The sequence below is a fragment of the Stegodyphus dumicola genome, chromosome 6 (genome assembly GCF_044657685.1).
Source record: "Stegodyphus dumicola isolate Sdum_Otavi_A_Nest chromosome 6, ASM4465768v1".
Taxonomy (NCBI): domain Eukaryota; kingdom Metazoa; phylum Arthropoda; class Arachnida; order Araneae; family Eresidae; genus Stegodyphus; species Stegodyphus dumicola.
This window is the reverse complement of record NC_140773.1, coordinates 37,513,238-37,526,352: the sequence shown is the minus strand read 5'-3', so window position 1 is coordinate 37,526,352 and position 13,115 is coordinate 37,513,238. Positions and strand designations below refer to the sequence as shown.

The 13,115-nt window shown below is 32.4% G+C and overlaps 1 protein-coding gene across 3 annotated transcripts in view; it reads right to left on the bottom strand.

Annotated features, from left to right (window-relative positions):
• LOC118187137 (uncharacterized) overlaps positions 1 to 12,836 on the bottom strand; it is a 385,201-nt gene extending 372,365 nt beyond the window's left edge. For all 3 annotated transcript variants that reach the window (XM_035357333.2, XM_035357335.2, XM_035357337.2), the window contains exon 1: positions 12,623 to 12,836. In XM_035357333.2, the coding sequence (XP_035213224.1) occupies positions 12,623 to 12,697 (75 nt within the window). In that variant the 5' untranslated portion in view covers positions 12,698 to 12,836. The remainder of the gene's footprint in view (positions 1 to 12,622) is intronic.
• Between the last annotated feature and the right edge of the window lie 279 nt (positions 12,837 to 13,115).

Sequence of the window (13,115 nt, the reverse complement as noted above, 5' to 3'; positions counted from 1 at the left end):
GCTTGTAATTTTCATAATAAATGTAATTTACAAATTATACTGTGTTTAATCACCCTTTCTCTCCTATTTAAAAGTTCACTATTCAACATTAAATAGGCCTATATTAAAAATGTTTGCTGAAAATAAAAAACTCCAAAATATTTGCTTTATCAAGGGTTCAATAAATTTGCTCAATGAGGTAAGTTAAATGTGAAAATGATCCTATAGATTAGTTCAAATTTCCTTTTCTAGCATAAAGTTATCAGGTAAATGAAAATATGCTCCTTATCTCTCAATTTTTACGCCTAACTGTCAAAACTAATAAGTTTTTGAAAATATAAAAAATTAAAGTATTGGTCTCTAAGCTATTAATATGTTTTAACGCTTAAATAAACTGTCTTTATTCAGTCGTGTATATTATGCCTCATTATTATAAACAATGCCAAAAATATTTTAATTCCTTGATATATTATTCCCTAGAGAGCAGCACTTTTATTAGCATTTCTCCTTTATTTTCTATTAATTATTATTTTCCTATTTTCAACACTTTAAGATTTCTCGTTTCACGTTTTCGTCCATTAAAATGAATTTATAAATCTACAGCCTCAGGTGTTTAAAAATTAATTAAATATCATCTTTTAAATATCTACTATTACCGCTATAAAGTCCTATTTGTATGAATTGAACGCTTGGTGTGAAAACCTTTTATGAACTCATGATTAAAAACCTATCTAAAAAAGTAAGATTTTTATCTTTTGAAATTAATATTTATGAAATTCATTTCAATTTAGAATATACTGCTTGCAGTATTTAAAATAATTGCGTTAAGATTTATTATCTTAATCTTCTTGCGCAAAATAATTACTTTTAATGATGTAGTTAATGTTTATGTTTGTAAACCATGTAAGTTAAGATCACATTTTAGGCAGAAAGGCACAATCCATCGACAAAGACAACTAGAAACAAACATATGATAATCATCGGAAATGAGCTAGAAAAAATCAAAAATGGAGTAATATCCTCGTTTATGAAAACAGAAATTTTATATATTCAGAAACGGTAATAACCTATAAGTGAAGTATAAAAAGTACGAGTCTTTTTTTACAGAGTAAGAATCTTACAGATCTATCTGTTCATAAAAAGTTTGTAGAGACATTAGGTTATTCAGGAGCAGAAGACATGTAAAAATGAGCAATGTCCTCGCCAGGACTCGAACCTTGGACCTTTCAAATATGCCCAGAGTGTGTTGATCATTACACTACGAAGGCATGCTAAGAAAGCGGGAGAAATGCCTTATATATTTCTTATATAAATACTTGCTTTTTTGGGGGCGACTGGGGATTAGAGGACACATTCGCCAAATCTTAGTGGTGGAAAACCATCATCCACCACACTTTTGTTTTAGTTCGGGCACCACTATACGTATAATATACCTTCAGGTTTGACTCAGGAGAATTCCTGGAAAGTACAGGTTAGGATCTGTACCTAGGCAGTCTCAACCACGAAGGCATAATAACAGACTTCACAGAAGGCCTGAGGAGTCTCGGGACGCATAATGGCAGATGGCACATTGATTTGATCAATGTTAAACGGATTTTGCGTACTGCGCATGCTCAGAAGAGAATTTGGCGCTATTACGACTTTGGCACAATTCTAAAAGAAGATAAATGCGTGTATGGTTAATATTCTGTTATCTGAGCGTAAAACAGTTCGAAGTTTTAAAACTTGTTACTCAGTAAGTTGCTTCATTAATTAGAGTGTAAATATCGATTGTAAACTGCGCAAATTTTCGTTTAAGAAGGATTACAAAACAGGAAAACATTACAAGATATATTTAGCTGAATGTATATTGATTATATTTCTGAGGGAAAAAAAGCAACTGATTATTTACTATACATTCCATTTGTTCCACTTTAACAAATTAAAGAATAAATCTAGTTTAAATTACTGAAGTTTAGTCAAAGAAATTATTATCATGGTTATGAGAAAAATAAACCACAATGAAATGAAAAAGAAGCAACAATTAAGCACAAACAAAATTCCGTAGTACTGTAATTGTAAACAGTCGATAAGACCTACATGACGAACAGGCTTGTGTAGAGTTGCTTATGTTTAGTCGCCAGTATTTTTTCCCACGCCAACGGTACGACACTGAGCATGCGCAGTAAGCGAAATTCGTTAAAATTGATCAACTCAATGTGCGGTTTGCCATTACGCGTTGAACATGCGCAGTAAGCGAAATTCTTTAACATTGATCAACTCAATGTGCGGTTTGCCATTGGATTACGCATCTCGGGACAGAATAAGGCCCGGCAGGAACCGTACTGGTACTGCCTTATCTGCCCTTGCTCTGTGGGGTCGCCACATGGTAGATTGTTTTCGTGCAGAGCGGCGCTTAATTCCGTTAAGGTAACATACAATGGATGGACAAAAATATGGAAACACCTTCGGAAGTTGCCCTGTCACTCTGCGTTGTACGTACAATAGGTTATTTCGAAGCAGAATACACGAAAAATAGCCAGTTCCTTCACCGGAACTCGAAACTCGGACCTCTAGAATACGCGCCGAGCGTGATGATCATCCCCCCCCGAAGGCATGCTAAGAAGGCAGGAAAAATACCTTATAAGATCTTTAAATAAATCGCATAGTTTAAATTAATTGTAAATCTATATCAGAGGTTGAATTTTCTTCGACAACACCCTAGTTTTAGAAGGGATCAGTGTTGGACACCATTTACAATTTCCGAAAGTTTGACAGATCCAATCTGAGAAATAAAACCGTATTTACTGTGAAAAAAACCTATTACCCCGCCCAACGGGTATAGTAATTAGCGACGTTGACTGCCTTACCGAAATGCCCGGGTTAGAATCTTTGAGCAAGCATCGGGTTTGTAAATGTATAGTCTAAGTGTGACTTGGAAGCATGCGGTAAGCTGAAAGTTCTCTGGAGAGACTGAGGGTAGGGAAAGAGGGGCGGGAGACCCTCGGACCCGTAAACCTCCCCCGGTGTGCTCTTCTTCAAAATTGGGGGAGGAACTGAGAAAATTTGTACTGTCACCTCTATGGTGCCCAAGGCTCTTAGTGAATCTTCCTTTAGGCGATTGCCCACAACTCCAGATGGTGTCATTCTTCTGTTGATGCAATCGCTTTCCAAAATGTAGTATTTAGAAAGTATATAATTTTTATGAGAAATACTGGTAAGGCAATCATATTTTGAAGATTGTAATCATAAAAGCATTCATCGTTGTATTTCTTATTTGTTGTACTTTACAATAAAATCTTGTCACCTTCTCCTACTCGCCTTTCATTAGTTAACAGCGTAAAGTTTCATTTGAAGAAAATAATTACTATGTGGTTACGTAATTTATTTCAATCGGTATATATTATACAGCAATCTTGATCAACATGTTCAGTGCACTCTTGCGCAACTCCAGATTTTTTTCAGTAATGCTAAATTTCATATGCCATTTTCTCACAACGGGTATTTTCCTTACTCAATGTAGCAGATCTAATTTGCTGCATTTCTATACAAAGTCAATGAAAGTGTTTTAGGTATTGTCTCTACTTTGTCAGGACTAAACGTTCTGTGCATACTCTTGGCAAACATAATGGTGACAGTATGAAGGTCCTGATCTCGAACAGTGAGCTGAATGCAGCTATGTTCTTGTGAGTGCTAGAAGAACTACAACGTAAGAAGGGTGTAAAAGACCCTTTTATGTAAATCACTATTTACAGCAACTCCCAGCTCGGGAGTGATAACAGAAAAATAATGACCCCGCTTGGATCTAAACTGAACAATCAAACAATTTAAAGTAAGGCTTAAATAGAAATTCAAATAGTCGCAGTTCTCAGAGCTTAAACGCGACATTGGCCTATCTATGGTGCGGAGCAAGCATTAGCTAACTGCTAACGCACTTAAGTCACTTCAATAAGTATTAGAGTAATGGCGCTACGACGTAAGAATTTAAATACCGTATTTATGCGAATCTAATGCGCATAGTTTTTGGCCAAATGTAGTATTCAAAATTGGGGTGCGCATTAGATTCGATGGCGCATTATATTCGAGTGCAAAATTCGCCGATGACGTCAACCAAATTTCTCGACTACATTTACCGTTACATTTATCGTTGACACATTATTGCATAGAGGATACAAACTGCAGAGTACGTAGTCATGAAATGGTGGGCAAACAAAGAAGAATATGACATTCTTCTCTGTTTGCCCACTTTCAAAACTAAACTAACACTTTCAAAATATAAATAAACCTTTTAAGGGGTACGTTCAGGCGGAGTACGAAAAATGGTTTTGTGAGCCAAACCGTGTATTGACCCCGACAGGAAAAATTAAGCGTGCTGCGCCGCACACTGTTGCACACTGGGTTTCTGCTGCTTGGAAAGCATCGAAGCACTAATGATTGTGAAATCTTTCAAAATATGCTGCATTTCAAATTCATTGAATGGAAGTGCCGATGACGTGCTCTGGAACGACGAGGATGACGATGACGATGATAAGGAAAGAGGAAATGAATCTGCTTCTGACGAAGAGAGCTGCGAGGATTCCAGTGATGAAAACATTAGTGAATAAAGACGTTTACTATTAATCACTGATTGTAGAAACTGTTAGCTAGATAGAAATGTTACGATTTATTTCATGTTCGTATTTTACGATAGGTACCGTATATACGGTAGTACTAATTAACAATGATTGTTTCACATGGCAATAGCCCACTAATAGGTTAATTCTATGTTCTGCTACTTTATGTATAAATCCATTGTTGTATAAAATATGGTATCTAAATTTAAATAAAATTATCATACCATTGATTGATAGTTTATATGCAAATCCATTGTTGTATAAAATAAGATTCAATAAATTCCTCATACCATTGATGCGCATTACATTCGCCGACAAACAATTTTTTTATTATTTAAAGTTTTAAAATGGGGATGCGCATTAGATTCGATGGCGCATTAGATTCGCATAAATACGGTACTACCTAATCTGGCGAACGTCCACCGAGCCGAGGTGATCTGAGACTAAAAGCTCTCTCACACTTGAGAAGTTTCTCACTAACCTTTAAATACAAAACTTAGCTCCAACACAAATTAGCATAAAGCTGAACCGCGCTCTCATTCTGAAGGGAAGTTGAAATAAGAGTTTACAGGAAAGGGTAACTTAAAATAAAAAGAACTTTGGTTAGTTTAAATTAAAACCTCACAACTTTTATTAAATTATTAATAATCCACAATTTACAAACCTACCTCCTGGGTAGAAGAAATAGTCGCATTTGGGAACGTAGTATCATTGGATATTTTAAATATATTTTTAATCTAAAAAATACGAACATATCGAGCTACATGAATGCATGCTCTTTTATTTCCATATCTTTTTTTCTAGTGATAATTACTTTGACTGTTCCTATCGAGATAAATTGATATTTCCCCGTTTCAAACATCAGTCACGCGAAGTCTCCCGATATTATGTCACTATAGCAGTAAATCACAGTTTAGCGAAGAGAAAAATGCATAGAAAAACTGCGAATGATTAATCGTAAGTATTGGCATTCGGAAACTTATCAAATATCAAGTTGCTGAGGGCCAATATTTAGTGATTACTATGCGTGATAACTATTCGAGACGCTATATAAGGATAGAATGGCAGTAATCAACGGAAACCGAGTAACCATTCGAACGTGACCTGGTAAATATTAAGAGGAGATGCTACAATATGTAATTATAATGCAATATGTAATAATAGCAACCAACAGGAATTAGTAATCAGGGTAATTCGAAGGCACACATTCAAACAGTAACTTTTGAAATATGATATAAAATGCAAAACGTTTGGTAAAATGTTAAATTTGGGATAGAAAATGTAAATCTATTGTCGTTGACTGTCATTTGTATTTTCTTGCAAAGATAAATTTCCCAGGTAATGTATAAATAAAAATTACTATGTCATCAGATAAATTAACGATTTATATTTCTGTATTTTTTGTCAACAATTTAAATTTACAATCAATGAATGGTTGATTATTATCAATTATGAATTCACCACACTCCATAATTTTAAATACTATGTATAGGAAAGATGCTGTTAAATCCAGACTAACCAGTCTTGGAAGCGTTGTCAAAACCTGAAATTACTGTTGAGAAGTTACTTTCAATAATTTGTTCAAACAACTAAATTAGATGGAAACGCATACTCTCAAAGAACAATAGTAGTATGCAAATTTTCCAAATAATTGTAACTTGTCCAAATATGCAAATTTTCTCACAGAGCATTTATTTATTTTCACATTTGCAATTTATATATGTTCTTAGTACGTCAAGTAATTTTTCCGATTATGGCTCAAAACATGTAAGTGCTTAGTTTATATTTACTAAATAATTTCACAATTACCTTCATTAAATAAGCAATTTATGTTTGCTTTATTTATATTACCTTACATACATGTAATTACTTGAGTAACAAAAAGTAACAAACCATTATTAAATTTATATTACAAGCGTTCAGAACATTTTTATGAAAATGTATACGCAAAATGTCATAATTAATTACAAGTTACTGATTTTCTCCAAATACTCTTAATTATTTTCCTCTTGTTTGAAACAAAAATTCAGTTAAAAGTGCAATAAGGATTTTAATTAAATTTTGCTTAGGAACGAAGAAAAAAATATTTCATCGAAGTGAATTCCTGCACTTTTCAGCTCATAAAATTTTGAATAAATATTTCGTGTTCACGTTTTATTTCTTAGTCCTTTATTTGCTTTTAAGTTTAGATAATTATTTAATATTGATTAAACATCCTAAACATGCATAATAGAAAAATGCGCTCTAATTTATCCGGCAAATAAAATTATTTCAGTTGTTTTTCAAATCTGAAGGTTATTTAAAATGAAATCGTATCATACAATAGTTTAAAGTTTTTAATTAAATATGGAAACGTGCCGCATTAAACTAAAGAAAATTTTTGCTTCATGAACTCTGTATTTTTTATGTGAATAAATAGGCATATTGTGTAAGACACAGAAATATAATGGGACATTCTTTTTATTTAGAACTTCTAGCATAGATACTTGTATATAAGAAAATGTAAAAAACAAACATTTTATGATATGCTATAAAAATACCTAATACACCCTACAATCGTATTAACTTATTTTTTGATTTTCAGTACCAAATAATAAGCATTGAGTTCCTAAATGCTTTTAAAAGTCTGTTTAAATGTGGATGAATGTGGTAGAACACAATTTATTATTCTGAGTTAGTTTATGATTGATTTTATTATTATATTTTATAATTTCAATACAATAAAATACATGGGATTATAGTATGTTTAATAACTGACTGACTTATTCTTCTACCTAAATTAAATTAAACTTTCATTTGCCCTTTTGTTCTATTATTTACAAGTGGAATTAGCTTTTTTAAGTATAAGTTAAAAAGTCTAAGTCCAGTACACAATCAGCTTTATGAATCTAAAACCATTCAAAACTGCAGCAAAGGAGCCAGTTTAAATCTATTGTATTACGATTAAATCTATATGATAATGTATCTTTATTATTAGCTGTTGCTAATATTTACGGGAGGATTCAAATATTATTAAATTAAAAGGAGAAATTAATGCAAATGCCAGTTGTAGTTAGACAAATTACTCAAAATTTCCGTCTTTCCGAATTCCCCAAAAACAGTGTTATATAAAATTTTTGTTGACCATATATAAATGTTTCTTTTTCATCATGTGAATCGATTTTCACATTATACCAATAAAACGTCTACCAAAGGACCACTGAATATAATCTATGAGTTCTAGCTTGATTCAAGTTTGATTCCTGACGAATAGGTTGGGGACATAGACCTTTCTGAGTAGTCAACGGTGGCTGCACATGTTTTATCGCATGTAAAGGATGAAACCACATATAAAGCGTTGCCTACGAAATCCTTTAAGCAAGTATTGCTCATTTAGATGTAAGGCTCTCATTTGGTTTGTTATACAATTTAACAAAATGTAAATAATCTTCTGTGTATTACAATACTATATGAGAAAAATTTTGCACACGTCAGCATTTTTCCCCCTTTCCTCACAATAAACGACTTTTAGTAGGATGAAGAACAATTTATTATTTCGAGTTTCACATGTAATGGATGCATATAAAAACTTTCATTTTGTATATTTTTAATAAAATGTTTCGTGCTGTCAGGGGCCCACCAGCGGCCGAGTAGTAAAGTGGCTGAACACTGGTAATTCGGTCTGAGGTTCGAATCCCGGGCTGGCTGCATGGGTGTTTTCGTGGTTTTCCCCATGTGTAACATGTATACGAGCCAGTTTCCCTTAGAAAGTTCTCCACGAAGGCATCTTTCCCCTTAGGCAGATAGCCCTCTAGGCTTTGCCGTAATTAAATAACCTAACCTAACCTAACCTAACCATGCTGTCAGGATTTTGGTAACTTCTTTCCAGTGCTGTTGAAGAGTACTAGTCACCATATCAACGCGGTATCTGAAAACCCGTTATCTAGTTCAGGCTGAATTAAAGTTTTAAATGAAATGTCAAAATAATTTTCATTTTTAAAATTAAGTTTTAAATTCTCTCACAATTTTCCCAAATTTCTAATAGCTCTACAGTAAAATCTACAATAATTTATAATCAGCCTAACGTACTTCTTGTGTAGTGGGTAGTATATCAAATCATTTATCTGAAGATTAGGGATCAATTTCTGGCTACTTTAGAATTTTTAATTAAATCCTCCTGTAATAATCCTAATATTTCTATAATGTTTTCAAAAGTCAAATCTAAACTATATTTAAAAGCTTATATTATTTGATCCACTTCCTAACTGAAACGACAGGCTTAGAACTAGATACTAAGTTACATAACAGTCGTATAATATTTTTAAACAACATTACATTTTCTTGAAAATAGCTTATAATATGCATTGTTTGATAAAATGTTCTTAAAACATAAGATATTTTTACGATCAGGATTAAAACAGAAGTGCTGTGAGGATACCCACTGAAATTTATGGTTTAAATATAAATCCCCTAAAAATTATGTGTGTGTGTGATTATGGCAAAGCCTCGGGGGCTATCTGCCTAAAGGGAGGGATGCCTTTCGTGGAGGACTTTCTAAGGGAAACTGGCTCGTATACACGTTACACATAGGGAAAACCACGAAAACGCCCATGCAGCCAGCCCGTTCGCGGGATTCGAACCTCGGACCGAACTACCAGTGTTCAGCGATTTTACCGCTCGGCCGCTGGTGGGCCCTAAAAATTATGAATTAAATACAAAGCCTGGGAATTAAATAAAATATTTTTGAACCAACGGAGAAAAATGTTTTGATATAAAAAGATTAGAATACTGAAATTATGATAGTGTAAGGTTCTTTAATGTGTACTTGAAGTTACAGTTGAATGTGAAGAATGTTAAGAACTAATAAGCGAATAATAGCTTGAATTCGTGAGACAGTAATTAAAACTTGGAAAGGGTTAAGACTCTTTATTATTCAAATAAGATTTAACAGAACTCCGTCTTGGAGTTTTACAATAAAACCGACACTTGGACTTGAACTTAAGAGACTAAGAATTAAACTAAACTAATCTTAACTAAAGAGATATAGCCGAAGCTATCAAGATTCTAATGAAGTTGGCCCCTTAACGCTAATTGACTGCTAAGCTATTAAGGGCCCAAAGTACGGCCGGGTGTAATTATAGCTTAAGAGAGAGTAGCCTAAAAAAGCGGATGCGTGAAGCCAGAATATCCGGTATCTCTTTCTCCAAGACAGTAGAATTTCGCGGTTAAATACCGCTCTTCCTCATTAACATTCGGACGTGATTCTAAAACTATGTTCTAGGAAGTGGTTAAGTTGAAGTTAAGAAGCGGTAGAACAGGAAGTTTAACTCAAAATTTGACTGTTAGCTAAATAAATGTAATCCTTGCAATAGATTAGAACATCATTTTTACTGATGTCACACTGGGTGATAGTGATGTTCCAGCTTAAAAAACTGCAAATTTGATTTAAAGATTTCAGAAGCAATTATTTTTATTTGCATTTGACACTATAAAAGAATGAAATGATCTAAATTAGCGACTAATAGCTTTATAATATTACTTCGTATTATCTTATATACGAAATCTGTGAGGAATTTTCTCTTTGAGAACATCTTAACACAAGCACCTGTGTTCACTATATGTCACATTTAAGATTTTGTAAAGATTTTGCCCAGTACTATAACTTAAACTACATCAATCTAAAGTTTTTATAAACGTAATTTTGCAGCTTAATTATCAAATATTATTAATGAAATTTTCTGCAACAAATAAAATTTGTTAAATCCATTTTATGATCTGTATTAATATAAGAATAGTGAATTGTTCACTATTCACCAAGATAAATAGTTGGAACACGCTGGGAAATGGATAGATTTTAGGACATTATCAAAAAGCTTTTACGAATTTACAAAATGAAATTAGAAAAATAAATAAATGATCAATACTATGTTTTCGAAATTCCGTTGCGATTACATTTAATGATACATTTTGAATATCTTATTTTTCTCTAGTATCTCAGTACAATTTTTTAAAGTTTTGCTATAAAGATTTCGCATTTATTTCCCATATTATGCTTATTTTTAATAATTTTGAGCTACATCATATTTCCTATGCTTTGTGACCTTACAACTTTTCCTAAGACTGAGAAGCTGCTTTACAAATTATTTGCTTCAATTTATATCAGATAATTAACCCAATCCCACTTTTAAGCAACCGGACCCTTGTAACAAAAAAAAATCGTTTTCATATTATTCTTTCTTATTTTTTAAAATATTTTTCTTTCATGATGTAAAAATTTTGTAAATAGGTAACTGCATTAAGATGAACACTAATAAACAATATAAACCAAATATATTATCAATACAAACACATTTATGTAATGACTACTGTATGAATAAAGTATAGCATGTTGTAAAATGATGGCAAATAATTTATCTTTCAAAAGTTCACAGGAAACAATAACTTCTATCAATGAAATGCTTAACAAAATTACTATCCCATTTCTCATTTGATAATACTTTTAATATGAGCGCTAATATATCCGCTTAATCACCAGTAACACATTACAACATTTAACGTAAATAACAGCAAACCTTCTGCTAAATGTGATACTGGCTTTCTGCATGTAAATAGGACCTTTTTTAAACGATGAACAAGTAACTGGTCATGCTATCTTATTTAAAAAAATTATAAAGTGCTCTGCATAATATAATAAATAATATATAAAGTAACGTAACGTTTAATAAATTCTACTCTGTGTTTCGATCATTTTTCTCTCAGGTATATGAAAAATAAAATTCTGACATTTTAGTTTAATTCAGAAAAAACGAATGAAAACGGTAAAGAAACTCTAAGTAACTCACATCCAAAACGTTTTGTCGTTTTCGTAATTATAATACAAATAAGTACCCAGCAGATTTGAACTATTAGATTTAAGTATGTTACTATCCTTTCGTTCTTGACTTACATTTTGAAATTCAATAAATATTTCGACTCTTGGAGTGAGCCACCTGCAACTGATACCGTGAATAAGAAGGCACGAATTTATGTATAATTTTTGTACATGCTTAAAGAAGCAGAAAATGGTCACAAATTGTAGTTCTTTTAATTTTCTCTGGGATTAATATAATTTTTAATGCTTTCTATACGCAATTAACTATTACACGCCGCTAAATTTTAACTATTATTCTGAAAAATTAAACTATTACTCTGATAAATTTAATTATTATTCTGAAAATATATTTTACAGATAAAACATTATTTGTGTTTCAGTATCTTCAGTAATTAACCTTAACTGTTCTAATAGCAGTACAATAGCTTCGATTCTTTAGTTAATAAGATAAATTAAATATTGGCTTGTAATATGCTTTATAAATTATAAACAGTAAATACTTGAACCAAATACTATTTATCACCGAGTAAGTAAATTATACTTATTTTTCTTTTGTTTTTTTCAGTGTATGTACAAGACACTCCCGAAGAACTGGAATAATACTGGAAATGACGTCCACTGTTAACCCAAAATTTCTCATATTTCGACAGTGAATAAATAAACAGGCGCCACATTATAATTACATGACGAATGCTGTTAACATTTTTTTTTATTTTTAAGCAGTTTAGTATGGGAATTAAGTTAATTTGTGTATGTAAATTAAATCAGCATTTGAAACAAAAGCATTCTTCGAAACAGAAAGAACAAAGTTTTCGTTTGTTTTACTCTTTAGACAGGAGTTAATAGGAAACCGAAGATTAATCTGTACACTTAATTTAATTTTAAGATATAGCAACCTATTCTTAATTGATGATATGACAATAGTTATATGATCAAAATTATGCTTAATTAAATTACAAACTGTTTTAGATAAGAACAATTTCTAGCCTTCCATCTATTTTAGATAAGAACAATTCCCTTCTCCTAATTTTTGTATCTACCGTATGAAGTTTGATCCATTTTTATGGTTTGGTATAGTAATTTTTCAATCGATCTGTAACTAACAAACATTTTTTAAGAAGTTCCTTAATCTGCAACACGATCCACAATCCATCTCGTGTTTATTGAGATTTGACAGTATCAAAAAATATACCGTACTCACCATTGTATATATCCCACATGCAAAACTTCCATCTCTCACAGAATTGTAGAAGCAGCACGTTTTCAAAACAGCCATTATGAGGTCCTTGAAATAACCGCAATTGAGCGCTTAGCAAGGCTTGCTCTTCAAAGCAGCTAGGAAGTGAAGATAATCACGCGCTCGGCAGGAAAACTCACTCTCCCGATTTTGGAGAACTAAGCGTGTGTATCTAGGTAGGAAGATTTGGAGCAAACTGAGCCACGTGCTAAGCTTTCATCTCCCGAAAACGGGAACATGCTAAGCGCATGCGCTGTGGGAATCTTCCTAATTTCTTTTTTCCCACAAAAACTGTGCGAATAAATGCTAGAAAGTCAGTGTTTTTATTTAGTACATTCAGTATCATCGCTAAACTGTTATGTAGATAATTTTATGCACTTTTTATTTTATACGAACATAATAAATTACCAATATTTTGTCATCCTTTGCCAATTTTTAGCCCAAAGAGTGTTAGCCC